Raw genomic sequence first — 27,656 nt, 5'->3', positions numbered from 1 at the left:
ATGGGTATGCCTCGTGAAACTCGTAGGGATCTGGTTCGGGCCGTGAATGCAGCGTGGCAGGCTGTAGCTCAAGAAGAGATCGACAACCTGATCAGGAGCATGGAGAGCCGATGTAGGGCTGTAATGAACAGTAGAGGAGGCCATATCCTTTATTAAATAAAAATGGTTTTATCTTTTTTTTTTTAATTCAGTTTAGAATAAAAAAAAATGTGTGTATTTTTTAGAGTTCAATAAAAATCAAGGTAAATTTGAAAAATTCGGTAAATTTCGCATTTTTATTTCCAATACGTCCTGTAAACTATTTGTTTATTTTAATTTTATTATATCAGAAATGCAAATAACAAAATTACTGACGATGGCTGGATAAAATTGTAATATCCTTAGACTTTTCCGGTGTGTGTATTTGAACGGGCCTTAAGGCATATATGCATTATACTTATTTTTGTTTAACATTAAAAAATAGAATTCTGTTTCGATCATATTTAAAAATAAAATAATCGAAAAATTCTACCTGGACTCTTATCTATATTTTTCATGATCATTATTTTGGCTTATTTTTTTTAATAAATCCCACATAAGTACATACATTGATTCTCTGAAAAAGCGTGATTATAAAAAGAACTTTTTTAAGCACAGAAGCTAATAATATGAGAAAAAAAATCCACAAAATCCTAATTAAGGATAGATATAAATAGAGATTAGAAAAACTCTTTTAAGCTTACAGTAAAAAAAACATAAATTCACAAATAAAATTATGATTTTTTATTCTGTTTCATCCTGTTCATCTTCTAACTAACCCATCCTCTGAATAAAGAACAAAACAAATTTGAGGAACAATATTTATTATATTCCTTAAGTTGATGGTCACGACTGAATTGTTAAGTCGAAACGTCTATATGTTTCAATGAACTTGTCAATTATTTTGGCGTTTTTATAGGTTGGCGTTATTTCCATTCAATCGATGAAATTTTGTTTTGTTATAGGTCACCTGTAGGATCGTCCCTGATATTTTATTTCATGATTTTTTATAACGAACAGTAGCATTTGTATCCACAACTTTTGAATTCCGCCAGGTGCCTGTGTGGTCTTAATTTTGTCAAAAAATTCCCAGGATTATTATAAAAATACCTATGTACAGGGTGAGACTTAAATAAGTGCAAATATTTTAAGGGGTAGTATACAGGGTGTTCCAGGCTGAGCGTGCATTAGAAGTTTCTATAGAACTACAACATCTAGCTCGGAGATTTTTTGCATATACTAAAGAGCGAAAATACGAGATATATTTTTATAAATACACTTTTTAAACTCTTCAGGCAGGCAGTATTTGTACTAGAGGAAATTCAAATAATTCGTTTTCTGACAGATGGAAATACATTGCATACATTGTCTGACCGTTTGGCACTTAATGTCAAAGGAAGCTAGATAAAATCAAGAAAAATATACGTTTTCTAACTCAATCTTAAATAACTTAAAAACGAGTTATTTTAGGTATAGGAATATGTATAGTTAAAAAGTAACAAATTGAAAAACCGTTTCATTAGTGGACTAAAAAAACTGGGTTTCCATTTGAAAAAAAAATGATTTATGATAATTTTTTAATCACTCAATTCCATGATAGCTACCGCCATTATTATTTGACATTTGAACAAGGTAATTTTTGAAATAGATGTCTTCTCTTTATGTCACAGTGGCTGTGGTAATCACTAAATTTGACTTTTAGGCTATACAAATTTTCTTGACAGGTAGTTTTTTTCGTCCAAAAATTTTAAATAATTTTTTTCTCAAAAACGGTTAATGTTAGATATAGAGTATTTAACATCAACATTCATAGAATTTTACAGAGAATTTAAGTACGTAATAAAAAATGGGGGCACCCATTTAAAATAAAAAAGTTACTGTCAAGTGCCGCCATATTGAAAATATTTTTAATCGATAGATCTCGTTATGAAACTATGATGTGTAAAAAATCTCCGATCTAGATATTGTGGTTCTCTAGAAACTTCTAATGCACGCTCAGCCGGGGACACCCTGTATATCCATCCTAGAAACACGAGCTTTTTTCGCAAATAATTTTTTTTTGAAAATTTGGAATTTTTTTAGTTTTCAATTAAAAAACATAATATGGCAACAATTTACAAGAAATGATGAATTAAATTTACAAGAAAAGGAATCCAGAAAAAATCCAGAGACAAATTATAAAAAAGAGACAAAAGGTACAGAGATAATTTTAATAACTTTTTTGTTTTTAATAACATAATTTAATAAAGGTTTATGACAATTATATCTATTAATAATTAATTAAACATAACAGCAGATTTTTTTCAAATGCTAAAACAATATAACATAACACGATACTATGGCATTAAATGAATTATATATTAAAATTAATATCAATATTAAATTGAAATGCTTTAAATGGCAGTCGTGGCTTTAGGCTTTAGGCAGTTGTGGCAAAAAGTTAATGCTGTTGTTAAAATAGTCTCGCCACCATTCTATTCAATAATTAAATCATTGAAATACATGAAAAATTTTAAAAAAATATGTTTAACTAATATGGAAATACTAAATAAATATACAGGGTGGTCCGAACTGTATTCCGGAAACTTCGGTAGCATATTCTGCAGATAAAAATAAGTAAAAAAAGTTCCTATAAATGTATGTCCTAAAATGCTTAGTTTCGGAGATACAGGGTGTAGTAGTATCATAAATAACTACTCTATCTACTCAACCTTTTTATTTTTTATCAATAACGGTATGTATTGACTATTTCTATTCTAAATATCTTGAGAACGGTTGCTCTTAACGATTTTTACCAAGAGACATTTTTTACGTAAAAAATTACGAAAATATAAAAATTTTGACACAGTAGTTCTATACAGGTACGGACGAAAAGTTATTACACTTCAAAACAATTAAAACACATGTAGATGGCGCCCCCAACAAATAGGAGTCATACTGATATCAAAATCAAATTTCTCATGTTAAAAAACTCCCAGGCACCAATTTTCATCCAAATATTGACGTTACCTCAGAAATTATTTGGAAAAAATTGTTATAAAAATTAAACTTCTACACCCTGTATGTCCGAAACTAAGCATTTTAGAACATACATTTATACGAACTTTTTTACTTATTTTTATGTGCGGAATATGCTGCCGAAGTTCCTGAATACAGTCCGGACCATCCTGTATAAAAAAAATAATGCATTACATCACAGATAACATAATCATAAAACATACTTTTTTTAAGAACCTAATTTTGCAAATAGAAAGAAAGAAAGAAAGAAATTGCTTTATTGTCATAAAAAAATTAAACAATTTTGTTGACAAAGCTTAAAAAAAAAGAATATAAAAAACATACAAAACTTCACTTAACAATAAAAAAAAACATATAAAACTAACAGCAAACATACAAAACTAAAACAATACTTTATACAATTATAGAAATTGTACATTGTCAAAAATTTATTTAATTAAATATAAATAAAATATAAACATACATGTAAATAAACAACTGTATATAATGTCAATACTAAATTTATAAATATAATAATTTTAAAACTGCTTAACGGAAGTTTTTGACAGTTGATAGGTGGCCTGATTTTATACAGTAGGTACTCTAAAAAGTTCCATTAAAAGTTTCCTTTAAAATCAACAGGGTATGATCGAAAAAAACGGCGTCGATGGCTATGAAATGAAGATCGCTGTTATTTTATATGGGATATGTCATCAATCCTCATTTCCCAGCCAACTGGGCGCCGTTTTTTTCGATCATGCGGTATTTCTAAACATCCTTTTTAACCTCTCTTCGTACTGAACCTCCATACCTCCATATCTCGCTAGATCACTATATATAGCTAGAGATAGTGTATGTAAGTATTAATTATTTATTTAGAAATGTTTCGTATTTGTAAATAATTTTAATCTAATGGAGCTAATGGTTAATGGAACACAAGACACATTCCTACTTTCAAGAAACTATTTTCATACGAATACCAAGCCCTCCAAATGGAAAGGCTTAGCAATGGAAGCATTATCCATTAAATATTTATCAATTTCCCTTAAAGATATCGATTAGAGAAATACATTAAGCATTAAGAATGTGATTCTAGTAACGATTATACAGATTTCGATTCAGAATTTTGCTGAATTTATGTTTTCTAAGTTTTTAATAATATTCTGTACTTTACAGATGTAACTGATAATGAGTAAATTCTGATTAGTTTTAAGGTTTCTAATGTAGGAATGTTTGAGAATATCGATAAAACTCAAAATATCGATAGTTTTTATATACCTTTTTGCATAATATATCAAAGTAATAAATTATTGTGCTAAAAAATTGTTTAGAACTATTTTCCTAGATATAGGTACATCCTAAGAAGTATTGACTATAATGCATCGAATCGATTCTTTATAATGTGCCCATCTCTAATATCTTAAAGAAAATAGAACCGAGGCACTATATTTATTCGTCCTTAAAGGCGGAGCGCATCTGAATATATAGAGCATTCTCGGATAATATATTTAAATATTTTATAAGTTTGCATTATCTGTGGATACAAAAAAACGATATTAAGTAAGAAGTGATGTGCAAAAACAATCGATTTTTTCGAAAATATCGATTTATATAAAATGCCATCGCTGACGCCGTTTTTTTTTCGATTTTATTGAATATTTTCTAATATCTCAAAAGGAGACAAACTCTACAAACACACAAATAACATGACATATTTTCCTTTTTTTTCTTTTTTGTTGTTTAATATAAAAAAAATGTCAACCTCTAGACGGTCCCTGGAGTATTCTTTGGAAGTTTAGGTAAAAATTCGAAGTATTTCTACACAAATACCTATATTTGTTCGAAAATGTTTACCCAAATCTAATTTAAACATACGAAAGTTCCGTTCAGGAAGTTCTCGAAAGAAAATACAAAAGAAACTCTAACTTCAACAGAAGTTTTCTGATATATAAATGTGGTTAAATTATGGTTTATTTTCTTTATAATAAGTATGAGAAATATGTATAGTACCAGGTGTTTCAACTTCTACTCTTACCATTGGAAAAACGCCAATTTTTCTGACTGATATATGTATGGAAAAAAAGTATTTTTTTTAACTGTTTTTGAGTCTCTTAAAAACATAGTAAACCCGGTCATAAACTTTTGAAAACAAAATTTTCAAAAATTTCAGAGTTTGTAGGAAATTTTATGTACTTTTCAAAAATATATAACTATTAATGCTAAAATACTTCGGATTCCTGATAAAATCGATTTTTCGAACCCTTGTCTATGAACGGTTTTTGATAATGGTAAAAACTTTGTATATATCTAGTACCGTAGTGGTAAAGCCACAATGGACTATATGTTTGTAATTTATGCCTTCTAATTAGCAAATAACAGCAGTTTTATCAAAATTGGTGACTTGACCAAAATCACCAATTTTCATGATTATACAAATATACGGAAAAAAGTCGAAAAATTGTCCATTTTTTTCCTTTTTTTTTTAACTGTTTTTGATGCTCTTAGGAACATAGTAACCCTGGTCACAAATACTGCATTTTTTATATAATAAAACTCATTTTTATTTACATAAACTCGTATATTTTCCTAAAATCAAAACAGTACAGAGTCTTAATAAAAATACTATACATTTTTTTAAGCTAACTATATGTACAATCATTCTCTATTTATCTTTAGCTAAAGGAACTTCAAAATAATTAAAGAAACTAATCAATATTAATAATAAACCCTAACAACAACAATATCAATAAATAAATCAATCATTATGTTATAAACCTAATTTTTAAATAAATAAAAATTATTCACCTACTATCATAATATATATCATAATTCTATTAATAGGTCTCAGATCAAAATTTACACCTTATTTTCGCATTTTTTACTTAAAAGTCTTAAAAATTAGTGATGCTTTTCAAAAAAATATCAACCAAACCAAAAAAAAATATAAAAACACTTTTCTACGTATCAAATCTCCTATTATTACTCCTCCTTCTTCTCCTGACGTTTTTATATATCAAAGCCACGCCTACTAGCACGCCCACCATTGAAAGTAGCCCCACCCCTAGATACATCGGCCAATGCCTGTCCTTGTTCATCATATCGTCACTCCCACTGTTAGCGAAAGGGTTAAGATTAGGCTCGTCATTGGCTATTTCGTTGTCTGCTTCGTGGTTTTTCGCTGTTTCTCGTGTAGTAACGGGAGGTTTCTGTGTGGTGGTCGTTGTAGTGGTTGTAGTGGTAGTTGTGGTTGTTGTAGTGGTGACCAGAGGTACTTGGTGATCAGGGGCGGAGTCTAGGTAGGTTATCAGGGGTGCAAAATAATCTAATATGTCGGTAGGTGTGATTTCTAGGCCATAGTACAGTGTAAGGAGGTATGCTGGATCTGAAGTGTGTCTTTCTAGAATCATTGACCTGAAATACAAGAAAAAATCAACTTAGAAGTATTAAAAAATATTAAGTATTATTAGTTTGTGATACAGAATGATCGAAATAGTTCACAATGCTGAAATAGAGGAGTTTAGGTAGTACTTACCTAAATGAATCATCATGGCCAATATCTTTGACAAAATTCGTCTGATTTTCGGCATTATTTTTGTAGTACTGAAAAATCTGGAAGGCCACTAGTATTCCAAAGAATTTGCTAATATAAGGCTGGTTATATAGTACTCTGTGGTCTTCCAGAAAGTCTGGTTCCTTGTTTGTTAGACCTGTCAAGCTTTGGTATTCTTTTCTGCAATGTAAGAACAAATATAACAGTTTAAAATCTTACTCTATTCCAGTTTTATATATAAGTATGTAATGGTATTGAATTATATTTTAAAATTAAGATCTAATAGAACATACAGGTTGGCCCATCGAAAACGTTCCACTTGACCCCCTTCCCATTAAAAAAAAGTTGGGGGATGACACCCCCGCTTGGAGGGTTGAAGATTTTGCAATCATTTTTGGGGCAAAAGTTGTCCCCCTCACAAAGAAAATTGACGTGTTTTTGAATTTTCTGAAAAAAAAATTACCCTGGCCGTTATGCCTTGCGGAACGTTTTCGATGGGCCACCCTGTATATCTACCTGAACTGCCACCAACTTTCTGTGACAACTTTATTTTCACTTTCTATAAGTTCCAATCTCCATTTGTCCGCCATGTAGTAGTATGACAGCCTGGGAAGGAACCTCAAAGCCACAAGCAACAGTTTTGTCATTCTTGGTTCATGTTCAGTAGAAATTTCTTCGTGACTTATATTTTCCACTGTTATCAGGGAAGCTATAATAATAATATAAAATAAAACTTGATATTATAGAAAGAATATTGTTCTATTATAATTTTACCTCCTTCTGTATAAGAGAAGATATAAAAACAATACAATACAATCAAGAGACATAAAACATTGGTGCAAACGATCTATTTATGAATAATGTACAAAAGTGACAAAGATATTGGTGCAGATAGTCTATTTTTCTTTTAGTGCAAGTTTCAAAAACAAACAAATTTAAAAATATCTTACCTAAGATTCCTAAACTGTCATCTATGGCAGAATATCTTAGTTTTTGTCTCTGTAAAGAGACATAATCAATATTATTTAAAGCTATTTTCACTGTAGCTTCTTGAGAGTCTAGAAATGTCGTCCAGGATGGGAGATCACACTCAAATAGTCTGAAAAAAATACAGAAATAATTAATTTTGATTTTTTTTCGGTGGTACTACCCCCTAATATACTTGCACTTAGACACCCTGTATATTTATTTTAAAGATTTTTTAGTTTTAAAAATATTTTTTGTTTTTAATTTGTCTTAGCTAAATTTTCTTATTATAATGGCAACTATACAGGGTGTCCCAGAAATAACTATTTTAACAGGTAGTATAGTCACAACCCCGACATGCGAAACATGCGAGTTTTTCCGCGAAAAAAATTTTTTGAAAATTCGAAATTCCAGGGGTTCTCAAAATTTTAGCAAAAAATATTTTTTTTTAAATTTTTTGAAAAACGATAAAGAGAAAATATGTTTCTTTTATTGAGATCTACAACCCCTTAAAATACTTGCACTTATTTCTGGGAATTTAGTATTTTTTTCTGGGAATTTAGTATTAGTATTTTGACTTACTCTGTATATCCGCTGTTGCAGTATTCAAAGAGTTGAGGACCGCACGATGACGCGTTAAAATGACTATTTAACCAAAATTTCTGTTCCAAAGATGCCATAAATAAATTTTTAGCTAGTTTTTCCGAGTCCTTATAAATATCAGGTACAGTCTATAGGAAAAAATATGTTAAAATGTATGTATATACAGTACGGGCAAAAAAACACCAACCTTGTATTTTAAATCAGTCTCAAAATCATAATGCAGCTGTCTATGAGGCAAAACGATGTCTGCTATACTCAACCAATCATTATTTCCTCCTTAAAATAAATACAAACTTATTCTGATAAATTTACTTAATAAGTTCTATCTAGATCTAACGTTTTTTTTTCAGGTTTCAAAGAAAATACACCAGCACACCAAGGGATAGAAGGCAATGAAAAAGCAAATGATCTAGCTAGAAAAGGAGGGAACACTCCACTAACTGAACCAGAACCATTCTGATTCCCAAACCGACGTAAAGCTGAACTCAAAAACCAGGAATGGAAAATGGAATCTTCCAAAAGTATAAGACACTCGAAGAAATTTCTCAGAACTTGCAACCGAGAAAAATCAAAGATTTTCTTTGATTTAAGCGAGAACAATCTCCGAATTGTTACGGATGATGTAGTCAGGGCTTTATTGTTTTTTTAAAATAACAAAACAGTAAGAGATAAACTATTTGTTAGAAATTTGCATAATATTAACTGAAAGTAAACGATCTTGGGAAACTCTCTCAAGAAAAATACGCTTTTTACAGCTGAGTAATGAGAAATTTCCTCGGATCCGCCTAACGACATTACCGAGAGCCAAAACAAAAACTTTTAATTATTCCTTCTTAATCAAAACAAAGATGAAAACGGCCAATGTAGTTAGGAAACTGCCGTCTCGAGCTAAAAATCGCCCTAACTTTCCTTTTAACAATTATCGCCAGCTGGAAAAACCGTTTTCCCTCTGCCCTGACTGCTACTTGTTTTAATTCCGGGTCGCTTTCCGCAATTTTCCAACTTTTTCCACTCTATTTCTTCGGCATTTCCAAAGTTCCGTCGTTAAATACGGTCTAAAATGCTTCGAAGTAAATAAAAACTTTATTAAACTCGAGAATATGGCAAGAGAATCGATTATATGATTTTTTAGTAGATATGCAACCAGTAATACACTAAATCCTAAATTATTTTTTCGACATTTCCAAAGTTCTGTCTTTAAATACGTTTTAATATGCTTTGAGGTAAATAAAAACTTTATTAAACTCAAGAATAAGGCAAAAGAATCGATTATTTGATGTTTTTTTATGAATATGCAACCAAAAATACTCTGAATCCTAAGAAAATCTACTCAGAATCTGACATTACAATATAGGCCTTATGTAGTCTTCATAAGGACTATATTGTTATTTATAATGTCCACTTCCAAGTAGATCTCGTTAGGATTTAGTTTGCTTTAGTGTATTGTTGGTTGCATATCTAGTAGAAAACTGATCCAAGGTCATTATATTAAACAGGTTGCCTCCAAGAACGGTAAACTAATAGGATTGCTCATCCTCATAAGACGTACGTTCGCCTCTTCCCGCGCTTCAGCTGACAGTTGTGACGTCATTGTAGCCCTTGTCAAAGCCTTCGTGGCCTTGTCATAATAGTGTGTATTATTAGTTGCCTATGGTAAACTTATAAAAATAACAGCTGAGAAATTTTGAGTTAATTATTTTGTCAATTTTAAATGTGAAAAAGGTGTCTTTAAAGTTTTTAGAGCTATAGAGTGTATAAATACGTTCATTTTGTGTTGTGGATTGTGACAAAGTGCATACTAAGTGCCCACGATTTTGTTTATTAATTATTTTAAAGCAAAATATGGAAGTACTCTAAAAAGAATGCTTGCAAAAGGTAATGCTGGGAACTGCTGTTCTTAAAAATGCATTATCCGAGTATTTAATACGATTTATACAGTTAATTTTCTATACTGCATACATATAAGGTGTTTAAATAAATAAACTAAATAATGAACGTTTTGCATTCGGTAACCAATAATGCACGTGTGTGTATTATTGGTTGCCGGATAAGGATTAATAACCATGACAAGGGCTACAATGACGTCACAAAGCGAGTAGTTTTCGCATGCACCTGGCGGACACTTTTGGCTGAATGAGCAGTCCTATTAGGTTAACTGTTCTTGAGTTATAATTCAAAAAGGCAAACAAACAATTAAATATGAGTATAGAACAATTAACTCAAAATCAGTTTTGTTTAGAAAAAAACATAGTTTTTTGTAGAATTAAATAAAAATGAAATAAGTAGTTTCTACTATATAAAATAAGCAACATAGTAGCCACTTCCGCTTTAAGCAGGAAGTGTCATGAAGTAGAAAGTATTTTAGAAAGGAAGAACACCTCGAAACATGCTCAACATAAAAAATCAGATTATTTTTTCTAAATAACATCCTAAAAATCTTCTAACTGACTTACCCAGTAAATAAACAGGAATTTCATCCATATCCTCTGTAACATTATAAAACCTAAATAGTCTCTTCTTGACAAAACCCTGTAATTTCTTATACAGAGGCTGAATTTGCTCCCAAAACTCATCAGCTTGGGCATAACCCCCTTGGAAATCACTCAAAAACTCCCAATATTCTCTCACTTCCTCAATTCCTACAAACAAAAACATTAAGACAATTTAGAACTCCTCTAAGTTTACGTATTTCTCTGGTAACAAAACGCAAATTTACCATTCAGTGTTGCCGCATCTTTCAATAATCCTAAATGTCCAGGAAAATTCTCGACGGACGATTCATTGTAAGTGCCTTGCCACGAGCTCCACACTTGTCTGAGTTGGGTGGAGTTTCGCGATGTTGCCAAGATGTTCTGATAATCGTTTTTCGAGATGAAACAATCCGGCAACCCGTCGAGACATGGCAACTTTACCTGGTTGGACAGTTCTTCTATTTGGTTGACATAAGTGACTAGCTGAAAAAGAAATAGTGAGTGTACAGCAAAACAAGTGAGCTTCCACCAGCTTAACATAATAATAGAGATTGACCACGCCAAAATTATCAACGATTGTCATTCTCCACGTCTTTGACGCCGTTTTTTTTTCGATCATTCGGTATAATAAATAACTATAAAAATTATTCTTTATTTTGTACGTACCTTGGTCCATTTTTCTTCTGGAAGCAACCCATCGCCAGGTTTAACTTGGCTTGTCCAATTTTTATCCAATTCGGAAGGTATGTCACTAAAGTCTTTCAGTATATCTGCATGAGTTTTTAGCATGAATCCATAAGACTTCTCTGCATCAATCTTAATAGAAAAAAACATATTTTTTGGTTTTTATTTGTATATTATGAATATCCAACAATATAAATCATAAGATACCAGAAATATACAGACTGTCCCTTAAATAAGTATATTTATTTTAATAGGTGTTGTAGATTCCTCAATGTCTACCAGTTAAAACAGACAGACTATATATAAATTATATCATTCATGTTAATGATTATTCCATTAATTCAATATACCTTTTCCTGATAATTTTTGTCCAAATAAGCGATTTTATTAGCGCTGGCTAGGTTTTCACAGGCATCAGCTAACTCCAGGTCATCCAATTGTAGCTCTGCCTCTAATTTTTCAGCTTCCAAATTTTGGGCTTGCGATATAGCAACCAGTACCACCAAAACGCAGTATTTTGTTAGAATAACTGTAGTTAAAGCCATATCTTTCGGTATTTTTGATAAAACTAGAAAAAAAAGAACATATAAACACAGGGTGAAATCTTAAATGACATATAATCTAAGAGTGAAACACTGATAGGCAAAAAGCAATATCAGATTTTCCCTTTAAAATAGAGGGTGTTTCAAAAAACAATCTTATTTTTAAGTCAGGAATCTCCCTACGATAGATGGCACCTGTTTTTTGAAACACCCTGTATATTTTACACACAGGAACACTATGTCACAATGTATACACAGTTTATACCTATATTAGTCATTCTTTAAATGTACTTATATGACTAAACCTTTGTATATGTTATAACAAAAGGATTATTAATCAAAAAGTATTTTAAGTTCAATGACAATAGAAAAAAATATATATCAAACTGACCCTTGATCTTCAGATATTTGGAGGCAAGACATAATTTTTGTAAAATAACTGGAATTTTTGCTATAAATTTATTTAGATTTTTAGTAAATTTAAAATAAAATTACAAAAAAATCACTATAGCATTTTGAATTGATTATGTAAGTATTAATTTTTTTGAAACTAAATATTTAGATATTAATAAATCAATCATTAATATTTTAAAGATTTTCAGATGGGTTTTTCAAGATTCTAATCTCACATAATTTTTATATTAGATATTAAATTACCTAGATATTAGATAAACAAATTAAGTGTATATATAGAAATGCCTTTAATTTAAAGTTAAATAAATGACATAGGTAGGTAGATTATACATAGATATTCTACGAATTTTATTTAAACTTTCTCACAATAATCATCAACCAATTACATTCTCGTTATCCCATTTAAGGTCATCAAGAAATTTATTATTACTCTTTAATAATAATATCATAACTCCATAATAGATAAACTAAAAATATCCCATATTAGGTTTAAAGAATGTTTTTATACTTTTCTCTTAAGTTAGATCCTTCAAATTTTTTAATACACGCACGCTACTGACTAAAAAACATCAAAAACTTTCCTACCAAGTAATAATTTCATTAAAATTTAAAGTGGTGCCATCTAAAACGTGATATTGTCGTATAAGTAGCGTAAACATCAAAATATAGTCATCAAGGTGAACTAGAAATTAGGTAAACTGCAATAAATAAGTGGAAAAATAAATATTATGAAGATTTTCGAGTAGTAAAATATTTAAATATTATTCATCAGCCCATATAAATACATTCATAAGCCCTTTATATTGTCTAACAAGCACGGCAATGGTTTAAAATATGGTCTGATAAAAAAAAACGCGTCAAATGCTGGGGAATGACAATCAACGACAATTTTGGCTAGGTCAACCTCTACACATCATTTACGAAAAGTTGACACAAAACTTCAAAAATAACACTAATCATAGAAAGATTAAAAAAAGATAGAACGTTTGCAGACACACAAATCTATTTCAAAATAAAATTGGGTACTAAAAACTCAACAGACACACGATTTTTGTTTGTTTTCCTATCAATATAGGGGGTTAAAATCTTCTGATTACCACGCCACTGGTATGAAATGCATTTAAAACTTTTCTAGGAACTGGAAAATATTTCTAATTCAAAAAAATCCTCAAAAATTCATTGGTCGTGCAGTAAAACCTAATGTAAACATTCAAAACCATTAAACTAATCTGAAATTTGTTTTTTTATGAGTTTTACTCACTGTAATTAGTAAAATAATCACTTTTTACCTTTTTAGAAACTTTTAGTTAAGGCTAATTCACAGTAAACGTAGCTCGATCTTAGGGTTGTTCTCCATGACCGTGCAGTGGTGTTTTTAATAGCAAAAATCCTATTTTTTTGATTATTTTCACTTTAAAAATGCACGAAACAATTTTAAAATCGGTCTGTTATAGAAAAAGGACGTATTTATATCTCACTGATATCACGATACCACTTTGGAGGTCTGTTTATCACTGAAAACGACGATCATTTTGTTCTGACATAACCTTTATTCATTCCTAGTTAAGTACACAATCACACACAAATAATAAACTCAACGAAAATGGTTGAAAGTCCATTGAGAAGAAAGCTGATACGGACAGGCCTGTCGTGGGCATAGAAAGTGTGAAACTAAGCCTAATCCTGCCTAATACAAAGTCCAGTATAAGTCCAAGTGACATTAGAAATAGTTTACCTTCCTGTTTGTCTATTTATAGTATTTTTCTGGCGGTATAACAATTAACAATCAACACCGCCTTAAACACTAAGCTATGTTTCTTCAAAGTGACTTCATTACTAGTAGTGTGGCATAAATCTATAGACCAGACCTGTAGGCGTAAAAAGTGTGACAGGGGCTAATATTTAAGAGTCTATTAGGCTGTAGGTACTGTTCGGGTCGCTCTCAGGGGTCGGATAAAGCGGGTGTGTGGCCCCGAATGAAGGAAATATATATTTTATATCAGAAATCTGCCTAAAACTTAGCCCGACCCTGTCGTGTTCAGCCACACTCAAAATTCCAAACACACGTGCTGTGATTAAGGCTTGATTAAGGTTTGCAGAGCTTCAGCATTTGCCATAAAATAGCGAGAACTTCAATCTATTTCCTATTGTAACGGAATTTTAAATTATGTCTTTATTTTCGAGAAAATTTAGTCCAAACATAAGGAATATTTTGTTGATGTTTGACCATCAAATTCTTAGAAATAAAGAAGTTGTCTAAAATGTGCTACAATACGGATATAGTATAATCCTTTATCTTTAATTTCCTTTTTCATTTGTCTAAAAATACCTAGACAGTTTTACATAAAACGTTAAATGCTGAGCGCATATTTTATGAAATGGACTGGGTGGTATTGTACTATAATCATCAAGTGGTTCCCAAAAAATGTGGGGAACTACTTGTTTAGATATGGATGAAGGGGTGATAATGATAGGGATGATACATAATATGGTAAAAAAAATAAAAATGTTTCACACAAAATACTAATAGTCTAGGCCTAGTAGATGAAATGTTTTACTCATTCTATGATTTTACATGGATGTTAACAATAAATTTCCGTGTATAGGTAGATAAGCATTGTTACCGCTCTTTGATATGCTGATATATCATGTTCTTGTTATATATTCAGGTAGAGGAAACTTAAGGGCAATATGTAAATGATTGTATAACTAGGCATGGCAAACAACTAACTGATCGTCATGTCCATATATTAAAACAAATACATTGATACATTTGATATATTAGTAATAAAATATTATTATTCCTATCGGTAATTATAAAAACGTCGTTATTTTGAGGCATTTTTTATATTTTATGTGCATTAAAGATATGCAACCAGTAATATCAAAAGGAAAGACGACAAAAAGTATTTTTTTCTTAGATTTTTTTCTATTTCTTGACAGCAGAGAAGTGCTATATGCTTGTCAAATACGTTTTTTTTTTATTTTAAACGTATTTGATGCTTGTGCTATTTGTATAGTTATAAATACAGGGCGTTTTCTCCATATACATGTTTTTTCTAAACATCTTATTTAACACTCACCCTGTACATCTATTGAGGAAAAAAATAAACTGATATATATGTAAAAATGTATTGAACTTTGTACATAATATAAAAAAATATCTACAATTACAATAAAGAAAAATAACACAGTTCTTCAAAAACTAATTTCAAGTTTCAATTTTCACTAGTTCTGGAAATTCTTCAATTCTGACATTTCCAATATCTCAAAACAAAAACTTCGAAGCATGGTGCTTGTCTTCACCTAAAAAGATTGCTTCCATCATTATTATATTCTATCTTTATACTTTCTTCCAATTTTATTTCATCACAACATAAACGTGTTTCTGGGGTCGAAATATTTGCACTTATTTAAGACACACCCTGTATAATATGTTGTGTAGTATTAAAAAATATATAAAATTTAAATAAAAGAAGTGGATGTGCTATTTGGACAATAAAATTATTAAAAAATACCTAGAATTATCTTCAACTGGCTCTGTTATTTCATCTATATTTGGTTTTTCTTCTTTTTCTATGGTAATTTCTTTCTTACAATCCAGGCCAGTCCACAGTTCACTTTGATTTAAAGAAAGACAATAATTTTGAGTTATTTTTTCAGAAATACATGGGATATTTGGACTAACAAAAATGTTAAAAAATACCTAGAATGATTGTATTCAACTGACTCTCTTATTTCATCTATATTTGTTTTTTCTTCTTCTTCTATGGTAATTTGTTCCTTAGAATCCAGACCAGTCCACAATTCACTTCAAATTAAAGAAAAATAATAATTTTGAGTTATTTTTCCAGAAATACATGGGATATTTGGACTAACAAAAATGTTAAAAAATACCTAGAATTCTCTTCTAATGATTCATTTATTTCAGCTATATTTATCTTTTCTTCTATAGTAATGTCTTCCTTACAATCAAAACCAGTCAATGTTTCACTAAAAATAATAATTTTGAGTTAACAGTCAAGCTTAATCACGTGACTAAAAGTTAATTTGGTATGATTTATAATTTAGTAATTAGTTACAATTGTTATTACTAGTATATAATAATTAACTTTAGTTTATATTAATTAACTATTAAAATATGTCTGTTTAAAATATTTGCAATTATTTAAAAGGCACTTTCATATAGTGTAGAGGGTGTGTTGGTTTAAATCAGAAATATAAACCAGGCATAAATTATATAATAAATCACATAAATTTCTTAGCTATTTATTGCAAAATTTTTGACATGCTCTATAAAAAGTAATCGTACCTGCTATGCTTAATTTGAAAGTGGTTGTGGAGGCCTGACATTGTTGTATACCTGGCACCGCAGTGCTTACATTGGAACCAAGTTCTTTCTTCTGGCAAGTGAAATTTTTTGTGGTGTTCCAAGAGATACCTTCTGTGGGTCTTGTAGCTACACCTGCAGCATTGGAAAACCGGTTTTTCCACCCTTGTTTCTGAGCTATACCAAAAAAAGTATATATCTGACATGCTTTAGGTACAGAAGGTAATCATACCTGTTATGTTTACTTTTAACATGCTTGTAGAAGCTGTACTCTGAAATAAACTTGGAAGGGCAATGGTTACAGTAGTACCTAGGTCTTTTGTCTAGAGGTATGTGAACAATTTGGTGCTGTTCAATTCTAAACTTTCTGGAGGCTGTGTAGTCACACTCGGAGCATTTGAAAACCAGAGATTTCTTCGCTTCTGCTCCTGAGCTGTGCCAAAATAAAACTATGTATCTATTTAACATTATAACATTTACAACATATAATGTTAATGTAATTTATATATATACATATATAAATAGGAATATATGTATCCTATACTAAAATGACAGACAATTATCTCTTAATCACTACTTACAGATGTTCTATTCCTGCAACTATATCACTCATAGTTTTTCGTAAATAATTGGAAACTATAGAGGATTTTAACTCATTTTTGCCTTATAAAATTAATTATATGTTGGTCCCTACAAACTACAAAAAATACAGCTTATAAACAGCTACGTACTCTGGTTATAATTTGAAATAAGACAGAAGAAATCATAGAGTTGAAGAAATGAACTACTTTAAAGATGTTCACATACTTTGAAGAAGCTTTGAAGAAATTTTTATCTCTAATTATATCATTTTATCTATTAAAAAACATCCAGCAAGAAGCTGTTAATAATCCTCCATTTCTGTATAGCTATTTTAAATAATTTAATTTGAAATAGTTACCCACCTCTGCTTTTTAAAGGATATTTTTAAAAGTAAAATAAAAGCATACTTTTATTTTTACATCTGATTTTAATTTTTGTTTTTATTTTGAGTATCTGTATTTTTGTTCTACTTTCTACTTGTCCTTGTTTATTTTTAATGTCGTCTTTGTCTAATAGTTAACCATAGATTATAATTTTGACTCTCATCCACAGATTATTTTTTATTGGACACTGGCCGGATGACCTACATAAGTTCAAGCCATCTAAATGGAAAGAAGAGAAAAATCTATATCTAATCTGTGGTTGTCCATGTTTCGAGCCGTAAATATAAAAAAGAAGAAGAACATTATTCTTATTCTGTGGTTATGTTCTTTTAAGACCTGAAATACAAAAGAGAAGAAGAATGCCGGTGGCGCCATTGTAGAAAAAGTGAGAAAATTTTGAACTAAAATATTTCCAAGGTTGCCAAGATATTGGCGAAATCCTGAAACTAATTAGCAATATTTTTAGAGCAAGAGTAAAATGAATTGAACCGTTACAAAATCATGTAATAAATATAAAATACAAACTTTCTTTCAGTAGAATAAATAATATCTTTTTTGTTTTAGACGCATCATTATTTATGCAGCAAAAAAAGACCATTCTGTTTTACATGTGTTCAATCTGACAACGTTGACAGTGAGACATTTTCCATTTAACAGCAACTGACAGCAAGCAGTTATGTCTTTGTATGTGGCTGTTACAATTTTTCTGAGTTTTTGATAGAAAAATTTATTTTTCTGAGCACTATTTGAGTTTATTCTGTTCCCTAAGGCCTGTTTAATTTTTTGAAAATGTAAGTACCCATTATCTTGTCTGTTTTCTATAGTTTTTTTTCTACTTTCAAGTATTTCAATTATATCATTAGAAGCTGACACATTTTTCTTATTTTCATATATTTCTTTTTCAAAATCGAGTATATAAAATCATATATACTTTCCTCGATGTCTCTATTGTACATTAAAACCGTAGTTACTTAGAATATTGCTCTATATTTAGAGATATTTGGTATTTTTTGAATCATTTTTTTTGGTCGAGTTTAAAGATGTTTTTATTCCTAAAGATAACTTGTTAGGTGTTTATTTGTATAGGCAAACAAGTATTTTCTGCGTCTTTAGGATAAGTCAGTGTTAAGTATACCTAAAAAGGGCCCCTATTCTCATTAATTATAATACTTTTAGATAAACAAAATACTTTTACACACATAATATTTAATACTAGACACTGTCGTCGTATTTAAGTTAACAATTTTGCATTGTTTTAATATAAGGCCTTAATAATTTTGTTTTTTTTTAGGAGTATTAATAATATATACAAAAACACATAGAGGCCATCTAAAAGAAGGGACCTGGGTGCAAAAGAAGGGACCTCATGTATAATCCTGATGTTTGGCCATGATTTTGGTTTACAAGTAGGTCTTCCATTATCTGATTAAAAGTGAGTTTTATTTATTATTTCATAATAATTTTAATAAATCTATTAAATGTTTATTAACTAACCAACCATATTTTTTAAGATATACTTAATCTTGATAAAAACAATTATTATAGTATAATTATTGAAGCGTAATACTATTTATTTCTTTTTTACAGATTTTCCTCAACAAATCGATGGATGTATACAGTTCCAGGGCAGTACATTTATCCTTTGTTGTAATTTTACGGATTTTGGTGGTTTGGTTTGCTTGTGTTTAAATAGAATTAAAACACACTATTTCTGGCGCATTCGCCATTTATTCAAAAAACCGATTCATCCACATATCATTTCTGGCTTTTCTAGAATTTTTTTCAATGAATTTTCCTGAGTAATATCGACTCCAGAGCATCATAGCTAGCCTCCTCTAAGAGGAGGAGACCCGGGTCACCCCCTAACCCTGATGTTCGGCCATCGATGACCTATGTAGCATGCATAGGTACCCAAGGGAGTCACCACCCTCTGGTTTACGAGCTAGGTGTTCTAACGCTAGAGGCTTCGGCCGGATACGACCTGGCACCCAAGCTACGAGACTTCTTCGTGCACGTATCCCGTGACGTTTCGACAGTAGAGGGGGCGGGATATCAGACACGTTGAAGATGACGAGCGGGGTCCGCCTGTAGGGGGTCCCGGTGGATGTCCGCTCGATGGGTGACGAGGGTGACCCGAGACGAGGCTGCTTAGCTGGGATGGGAACTGACGTAATCGTCGGACAAGGGTTAAATCTGATGAAGGGAGGCGAACTTAGATGCTCTGGATGATTTTTCTTTTTGTGTTTGATGTCAAATGAATTTTCCATTTCTTATTGCTCACATTACCTCTATTTCACTATTTTTGTATCCCATATTTTTTTTTATTGGAATATCATCATTCATCAATTCTATAAACCCTTTTAATAATTGTCTTATATATTTGTATTTTTTTTATCATTCCTCTGACACTTTTCTATGATATATTTTATCATTTCTATGTATAGAGTTATAGCATTTTATTCATTTTCATTCCCATTTTTTACCAATTTATACCCCATTTTCATGCCATTTTTTTCCATATTTTTTTACTTATGGAAATGTCATCGTTCATCAATGCTATAAACTCTTCCATTGTTTGTTCTTCTAAATCATATTTATATAATTGTATAATCTTTTTTGTCATTCTTCTGAGACTTTTATAAGTTCATCACACATTTTCATACCATTTTTTCCAATTCTACGTACCACTGTTTCTTTGTGTCTCATATTTTCTCCATTCCTTGAAATCTATTAATTTATGTATATCTGAGTTATCAGTCATCATTTACTTGTATCATTTATTTTTGTATTGTGCCATTCTATGTCATTACTTGTCCAAGGCATTTTATTTCTATTATCTCTATAGAGAATTCATCATACCCCATACAGAGTAAAACTTAATTAAATGTAATTTATTGTATCTCATCTATATTGAATATATTTGAAAATCTCTTCTTTTATTTGTGTTATTGTTTATTTTACTGCTATTCCATCTAAGACCTGCAAGTCTTTGATTTAATTTCTATTGAAACCTACATAGAATTTGTAGTTTAGGATTGATTTTCTAATTGATTTTCTTTTATCTCCGTTTTTTCCTTTTCCTTTTAAAACTGAATGTTTGATTGGGATCTTGTACTGCTTTGGAACAAGGATTTTTGGACAAGGACAGCTGGCACTTCAATTCAACCACCCTCTTCTAGATGTCATTAGAATGATTAAATTTAACATTCAACAGTGGATTGAGAATGAAGTTTATCATTGAAGAGGAAGATAAATAATTTTAGGTAAATTAAACTAAAAGATGTTGATTTTTAAATATTAATGGTATTATACGTGGTAAAATATACCATCTACTTATAATTTTGCTTCATTATGTTTATGGTTAACTACCATTTTTCTATAATACATTGAATCCTATATTTTCTTTATTGTGGGAATAATATCATTTATTGATTATAAAAAAGTTCCATTGACTGTATTTCTATAAGTATTCTTTTATTTGTATTATTTTTCTTATAGTGTCGTTGAAAAATTTTTTTACTTGTGTAATTTCTTTCACAGAACTTTAATTTTGATGGATACGGTCCAATACCTACATTAGCGTAACTAGGTTGTACCCAGGGGGGCTAGGACTTTTGTTTTTTTTAAAAATGAAAAGTAATTTTAAAAAACACATTTTTTGAATAAAACGTTTACATGAATTTCTCTATCAATAAATTTCATAGACTTGGTTATTAAACCGTGTTCCCGTAGATTACTTAAATACCTAAAATTTTTCTCAAAAAATAAAAATTAACACATTTTTTGAACACAACAAAATAATATTAACTAAAAAAAAACTAGAAAACGTCATTTTACTGCATCACAAGCAAATAAAAATTAATACGTAGCCAAGAGTCATAATTCAGGATTTCTGTGGGGGGTGCTCAACAGAACCTGGGGGGGGGGGCGGCACACCCGGTCACCCCTGTAGTTACGCCAATGAATACCTAAAAATTTCATGAAAAGCACTAATCTTCCAAAGATTCCTGGCGCATTCGCCATTTATTCAAAAAATTAATTCGTCCACATGATATAATTTCTGGCTTTCCTAGAATTTTCCCATGAATTTTCCTGTGCAATATCTCAAGAAAGGACCGGGTCACCATCTAACCCTGATGTTAGGCCATCGATGACCTATAACTAAATATATACTAATTTGAAGTGTTTATTTTATATTTTTCTCTGGTTTAACCCCTTTTAATTGTATACTAAATATTTATGTTAATTATTTATTTATATTTTTATTACAGAACCAAGGCTTTCCAGAAGTGTAGCAGAAGATTTATTAACTTCCACATAGACATCAGTATGTCCGCCAACAACTCGGATTTTAATATACTTTTACCTTTGTTAAAATGTAATACGTTAAAAAATGTGATAAGTGATAACAAAAAAAAAATATTTTACTGTAGATATTTATTAGTTAATAAGTTCAAAATAATATTTATAGTTAGGAAAAATATTTAGTGTAAGAATATGTTTTAGTCTAGTTTATATAATTAGATAAGAAAATAAAATATGTAAACATATACGGTATATATGATCGGAAAAAAAACTGCGCCCAGTTGGCTTGGAAATGAGGATCGATGACATTCTCCATATAATTTTACATATAAAATGACAGCGGTCTTCATTTCATAGCCATCGCTGACGCCGTTTTTATTCGATCGTATGGCACTACCGTGTTAACGAAAAAACCTTGAGCTGGTGTGTTGAACAATTAATAACACACTTGTATCTCAATTTTAGTTAAAGTATTTATCCTTAACACGGCAGTATATTATACTAGTGTAAAGAAATTCATATAGCGTTATAAGTGATATAAATATACATTTTTTTATTAATAAGATCCATAGTTTATAACTTATTGTGTATAATTAGAATAGAGAATATAAATAAAAACATTAGAAGTTATTATTAGACCCAATTTATAGAGCAATTATTTACCCTGCCACTTGATGGCAAACATTTTTATTTTATGTAAACGTTGGACATTATCGCCCTATTCAAATATTTTTTAATAAATATTTTAATACATTACACTTGTGTTTGATTTATTGCATAATTCCTTTACTATAATAATTAAAAGAAAAACTCTTTGGGCTCTTACTAAACATACCAAGAAAAATAAAATAGCAACACAAAATATATATTGGCAAACCAAAAATATAATCGCAATATAAAATACCTACACGTTAAGAAATATGATTCAGAAAAATGTCGTCTCTTTCTGTTCAAAATTAAATTTTTAATGACAAAAATGTACCAGATTTGGTTGCCCCGTCGAAATTTTTTAACACCTCGAACAAATTTTTAACACTACAGAGAAACGCTGAATTTTGTTGACTCTAACACTTTGACCTCGTTTTCGAAATTAAAACGCTAATAACTCCGTAACTAAAAGAGCTATCGGGGCGCGCTTGCTGCCATTCGATAGGGAATTCAACCCTCTATCTGCACACAAAATTACAACCCCCTCGGACACCCTTTATTTTTTGGGCCAAAAATTTTCTAAGGTTAACCCCTTTGCTCATTTTTGCTCCAAAAAATAAAGTTTCTCGTAGGGGGTTGTAATTTTGTGTACAGATAGAGGGTTGAATTCCCTATCGATTGCCGCCAAGGGCACTTCGATATCTTAATTAGTTTCTGAGTAATTAACGTTTTTGTAAATGAGTCTAACTGTTCGAGCTCGTTGGCCAACGATTTCCGATTTAATTCACTTGAGAAAAATATTTTTAAAAATGCACATTTTTGGTGCTAGATATGGCTGTTTTGAGTGTCAAATCTTTTGATTGTAAAAAGAAATCAAATCTTTAAAGAATAACGTATCGTTGTTTATTAAATTAATATACTGATATTAAAGGTAACTTGATTAATAATATTTATTGAATTTATATTTAAATATTTTCACTTTTTTTGTTTTGGCAACCAGTAATATGCCAATATTAAAATTGTGTTGCCTTAAATTAAAAGACTATTTAATGGATTCAAATGAGAAACTATTTTAAAACTTTAGTAAGATTTATTAGAAAAATAATAGTTTATAAATACAATTAACATTAATATAATAATTATAGATTTATTTTTAGACATATAAACAGCCAACTAGAATGAAAGTCCTTCGATTATAGATTCGTCTATACCGTTTTCTTTCTGATGTATACCGTATGTCCATATTTCCAGTACTTGCAGATATTTCTGAAAAAAAAAAATATTTATACAGGGTGAACCAGAGTTCTGAAAAAGCTCCTTATCAGGTTCCTCTTTAAGAATTGCACTGAAATCTTATTTACAATATATAAGAGCAACAGTATATAGAGTACATTTTTAATGATTAATATCTGATTTACACAGACATACAGAGCGATTCAAACTTATTTTTACAATAAAGACATAGTTTTTGTGCAATACAGTGTATTTTATTTACTTCTGAACAGGACAATATAAAGTATTTCCAATAAAAAGTTACCTACTTTTTCACTTTGATAGTATTTAGATGTACAGGGTGGCGCGAATTCGACGCTCATTATTGGGATTTCGGAAACCGTAAGAGATACAGGATCGGTTAAATGGAGGCAAAGTTGCGCAATTTGATGCTCAATAAAATGCCGTATTGCATTTTTATTTTTTTTTTCATTAAAATATTCTTGTGATGGAATTGTCTATACGAAACTGCGATGTAATGTTAATTTTTTCTAATAAAAACTATTTTATAAATATATTATACTAAGATTTTCATAAAAAAAATATTTAAACAAAAAGGGCCATAAAGATATATGTGTATTTAGTTTCAGTCGATATTACGGACACAAAAAACGTTAATTTTCCATACAGATTAGTTTCATTTATGTCTTTTCACTATGGAACCTCCATTTATGGTTCCAAATAAAAAACACACTGAAACAATGCAAAAGGAACTAGTTTACCTTATATTATATACTGCAATAATATCTTCATAACAATACTGCATTTAGAAAATAGTAATTTCAAATCATCTTTATATCAAAGAAAAAAGCAGGTTTGGGAGGTACATCATAGAATGGATTTCAATGTTCGAGAATATAATTTTTGAAAGAGGTATTTGCAGGAATGATTTGAAAGCTGAAACCATCTCGCTGTTTTGTTGATTCCAATATTGTTGCTTCAGGTTTACTCTTTATTTGGCACACACTTTCATTGAAGAGCAGGGTACAATCGGTGAGGTGTTCTTATGAAATTATTCTTTGACCTGAAGATATTTTCTCAAAAGAAAATCTTATTTCTCTCCATTTTACTTGATGTATTCTTCTTTCTTGCTCATAGCAAGCTCTCTTCGCTGTATTATTAGATCTGTAAAAAAAATGTTACATCTGTATACTGCCTTCAGAGATTTCACTTAAAAATACGAATTGTAGATAAATAATCTTAAAAATTAGTTATAAAAAATATTATATAGATCGTACATTTTAATTTTAACTATTAGATTCGTCAGCAGACTAAAAAGAAGTTGATTTATATATTTTTTTCAAAAATTACAAAAAAAATAATCTTTTTCTAAGGTTAGAATCAAAAGTAGTACAAAATTTAATTCAGAGATGTCTCTAATTCAAAACTTTTTCGGAATTAAAAATAATAGATTTCTTTAAATTTCTAAGAAAATTATTTGAAAAGTTTAGCTACTTGACGATAGATGTCAGCGACGAAGGTTTTTTTATAGAAACCTGTATTTGCTTACTTTTAAAACTTTCCGTACGGTGGCGTCGCAATCGATTAGAAAATATTTTCACTAAACAAGTATGGCGCTGTAATCAATTAAGCGCGCCAAAGGAAAAATTTGAAAAGACAGGACGCTTTGTTAAGATGCAAATGAAAGATTTTCTTCTTATTTCTTCACTGTATACATGCACAATAGCATGAAATACCCAATTTACATAATATTGTAGAAGCTGTTAACACTTTTTGTGATATATGGTTAATAAGTCAAGTCTAAAAAATAAATATCAGAATCAGTAAAATAAAATTCAAAACAGTGAAATACAATATTACCTCATTTCTCCTTCCGTTTATTATAATATGTTATAATAAATATATAATTCTATTTCTTAAACTGTGACTATGTAAATTGAAATATAAACTTCTAACACTTAACCATAGGTAGCTGCGTTATCACTAAAAGAAAGTAGATAACATTAGTTCTAAAAATACAATGCACAAAAATCAAACACATTTTTTTTTCAATAGCTGTAAGTTTAAAAAAACAGAGATTTAGAATAAATAAAAGACACTGATGAACATTAAAAACTAGTAAAAATATATATACCCAAAAAGAAATAAAATTTTAGATATAAAAAAATACTTAATATGTCCAGATGCATTGTTGCTTATATTCAAATTTTACTGCCTTGGATCCCTATATTCATCTATCAATTCTTCAAATTCAAATCTGTAAAAAATAAATTAATATTATTACATTTTTTGCTAGTCTGGTAATAAACATTTAATAGAGAAACTTAACTACCTTTAATAGGATATTAATAATCGGAGGAATAGGATATTAATAATCGGAATAATAATTAATAGGAGGAAACCAATCTTGTAAATCAGAATAATGGCCAAACATCTTATACAAGGGGTGACCCAGGCCTCTCCTTTTAGGCGGTCTTTACGTACTATGTATTAATAATAGCATTCCTAAAAAAGAAAATTATAAATAAAGCATTACGACAGTGTATATTAAAAATGTAAAAACGCTTTTTTATTCTTGAGAGTATTGTATAATTGTTGAGAATGGGAGGAGGCCCTTTAATTTAGACTTACTCTTTTAAGAAAGACTTACTCTAAAAGACGTAGAAAATACTACTTATTGTTTGCCTGTACGAATAAACATCTGAAAACTGTACTTTTAGGAATAAAAAACAACTTTAAACCGTGTTTAAACTCTACCAATTTTTTTCACTATTTGAGTATTACTGGTTGCGTACAACTTTAAACAAAAAAAATAAATATACATATGATAGAAATTTTCTTAACTGGAAAATAAACATGGATTGTGGAAAAATATGCATTAATTTCAAGATAAAACGATATTATTTTATTTCTTTGTCAATGCATTTTAAAAAATATTTTAGCATCTGTTTTTTTATTTATTAGTTGCCTAACCATTTTCCAAATATGTCCTCTATTTTCTGATTTGTTTGTAAAAAAAGCTTATTGTGCCTCTAAAAAACATTTTTATCGGCCTTTTAATACCGACCTCATGCCTTTCGACGCGTTTTTTAAACTGTAACTCTCTAGAGATATCTCAGTATCTCCAGATAATTCTGAAAAAAAAAATACAGGGTGACCCAGTGTTCTGAAACATCCTTATCAGGTTCCTCTTTGAGATTTGCACTCAAATCTTTTTTACAATATTTATTAATATATTTTTTCAGGCGATTGAAAGATATTTTTACGCTATGTCATAGTTTTTAAATGAAATGCTGTATTTTTTTCATCAAGTGGGATTTGCCATGAATTTATTATTATATAAATACCATAAACTATACCTACTGAGTGTTTTTTGAAGTATGACCATTTTTAGATTAAATTTTCTTACATTTGCCTTCTTAAAGCTGTAACGTCGCAAATAAGCGAAGCTTTTAACTAGGAAGTATTTTATAATGTTCCTTCTTCAAAACTCTTGCATTATTCTGCTTCATTTGTGGCTTTTCATTATTCACTGTAAAGAAAAACAGAGCAAATAAAAAAAACACACACTCAAACAATGCAAAAAACCTAGTTTACCTTAAACTCTGCAATCATATCTTATTATAACAATACTGCATTTCCAAAAGAGTAATTTCAAATCATCTTTATATCAAAGAAAAAAGCAAGTTTGGAAGGTACAGCATAGAATGGATTTCAATGTTCAAGAGTATACTTTTTGGAAGAGGTATTTGCAGGAATGATTTAAAAGCAGAAACCATCTCGCTGTTTTGTTGATTCCACTATTGTTGCTCCAGGTTTATGCTGGATTCAGAGTTCCGTAGCCGTAAGACGTAAGCCGTATCGTTTAGACGTAAGGGATATCGACCTTCACAATCATATGATTGCGTTCATAGATCTCCGTATGCCGTA

The 27,656-nt window shown here is 30.0% G+C and overlaps 2 protein-coding genes and 2 long non-coding RNA genes across 11 annotated transcripts; 1 reads left to right on the top strand and 3 right to left on the bottom strand.

The window, feature by feature from the left end:
• Nucleotides 1-5,572: 5,572 nt before the first annotated feature.
• On the bottom strand, nucleotides 5,573-13,826 carry LOC115881981 (angiotensin-converting enzyme-like). The gene is made up of 11 exons (XM_030899747.1): nucleotides 13,535-13,826; nucleotides 11,640-11,857; nucleotides 11,272-11,421; nucleotides 10,851-11,088; nucleotides 10,588-10,773; nucleotides 8,322-8,410; nucleotides 8,114-8,262; nucleotides 7,516-7,664; nucleotides 7,082-7,274; nucleotides 6,548-6,745; nucleotides 5,573-6,426 (listed from the first exon to the last, which is right to left on the bottom strand). The coding sequence occupies exons 2-11, from the start codon at nucleotides 11,832-11,834 to the stop codon at nucleotides 5,973-5,975; spliced, it is 2,001 nt and encodes a 666-aa protein (XP_030755607.1). The 5' UTR covers nucleotides 11,835-11,857; nucleotides 13,535-13,826; the 3' UTR covers nucleotides 5,573-5,972.
• A 1,549-nt stretch (nucleotides 13,827-15,375) lies between these two features.
• On the bottom strand, nucleotides 15,376-17,658 carry LOC115882067 (zinc finger protein 121-like). Of its 3 annotated transcripts, none has more exons than XM_030899890.1 (8): nucleotides 17,520-17,658; nucleotides 17,157-17,272; nucleotides 16,808-17,008; nucleotides 16,558-16,752; nucleotides 16,143-16,238; nucleotides 15,952-16,056; nucleotides 15,764-15,865; nucleotides 15,376-15,551 (listed from the first exon to the last, which is right to left on the bottom strand). In XM_030899890.1, exons 2-8 carry the CDS (start codon nucleotides 17,186-17,188, stop codon nucleotides 15,548-15,550), a joined length of 735 nt encoding a protein of 244 aa, XP_030755750.1. In that variant the 5' UTR covers nucleotides 17,189-17,272; nucleotides 17,520-17,658; the 3' UTR covers nucleotides 15,376-15,547. The 3 variants fall into 3 exon arrangements, with proteins under 3 accessions (XP_030755750.1, XP_030755752.1, XP_030755751.1); XM_030899892.1 differs by lacking the exon at nucleotides 17,520-17,658 and adding an exon at nucleotides 17,383-17,492; XM_030899891.1 differs by lacking the exon at nucleotides 17,520-17,658 and having other exon boundaries at nucleotides 17,157-17,372.
• A 542-nt stretch (nucleotides 17,659-18,200) lies between these two features.
• On the top strand, nucleotides 18,201-22,471 carry LOC115882015. 2 transcript variants are annotated; one of them, XR_004050118.1, is made up of 4 exons: nucleotides 18,201-18,331; nucleotides 18,832-18,972; nucleotides 19,128-20,803; nucleotides 21,812-22,471. It is a non-coding gene; the product is annotated as an uncharacterized LOC115882015 (long non-coding RNA). The 2 variants fall into 2 exon arrangements; XR_004050119.1 differs by lacking the exon at nucleotides 18,201-18,331 and adding an exon at nucleotides 18,667-18,775.
• A 1,118-nt stretch (nucleotides 22,472-23,589) lies between these two features.
• Nucleotides 23,590-27,546, bottom strand: LOC115882026. Of its 5 annotated transcripts, none has more exons than XR_004050122.1 (8): nucleotides 27,324-27,546; nucleotides 27,090-27,258; nucleotides 26,059-26,231; nucleotides 25,861-25,983; nucleotides 25,587-25,709; nucleotides 25,276-25,526; nucleotides 24,488-24,890; nucleotides 23,593-23,759 (listed from the first exon to the last, which is right to left on the bottom strand). It is a non-coding gene; the product is annotated as an uncharacterized LOC115882026 (long non-coding RNA). The 5 variants fall into 5 exon arrangements; XR_004050121.1 differs by having other exon boundaries at nucleotides 25,897-25,983; XR_004050123.1 differs by having other exon boundaries at nucleotides 23,590-23,759; nucleotides 25,587-25,983; nucleotides 27,086-27,258.
• Between the last annotated feature and the right edge of the window lie 110 nt (nucleotides 27,547-27,656).

This window comes from Sitophilus oryzae, unplaced genomic scaffold (genome assembly GCF_002938485.1).
Source record: "Sitophilus oryzae breed Bouriz unplaced genomic scaffold, Soryzae_2.0 scaffold_1745_pilon_pilon, whole genome shotgun sequence".
Lineage (NCBI taxonomy): Eukaryota > Metazoa > Arthropoda > Insecta > Coleoptera > Curculionidae > Sitophilus > Sitophilus oryzae.
This window is presented reverse-complemented; position numbering and strand designations above follow the sequence as displayed.

Coding starts and splice junctions, on each gene's coding strand:
- LOC115881981 (XM_030899747.1), bottom strand. CDS start 11,834: ATGGCTTTAACTACAGTTATTCTAACAAAATACTGCGTTTTGGTGGTA. Junction 8,411..10,587: donor AATTCCTGTTTATTTACTGG/GTAAGTCAGTTA, acceptor ATTTATTTTAAG/GAGGAAATAATGATTGGTTG. Junction 6,427..6,547: donor GGCCATGATGATTCATTTAG/GTAAGTACTACC, acceptor CTTGTATTTCAG/GTCAATGATTCTAGAAAGAC.
- LOC115882067 (XM_030899890.1), bottom strand. CDS start 17,188: ATGAGTGATATAGTTGCAGGAATAGAACATCT. Junction 17,009..17,156: donor GTTGCAGGAATAGAACATCT/GTAAGTAGTGAT, acceptor ATTTTGGCACAG/CTCAGGAGCAGAAGCGAAGA. Junction 15,866..15,951: donor GTTGAATACAATCATTCTAG/GTATTTTTTAAC, acceptor TTTAAATCAAAG/TGAACTGTGGACTGGCCTGG.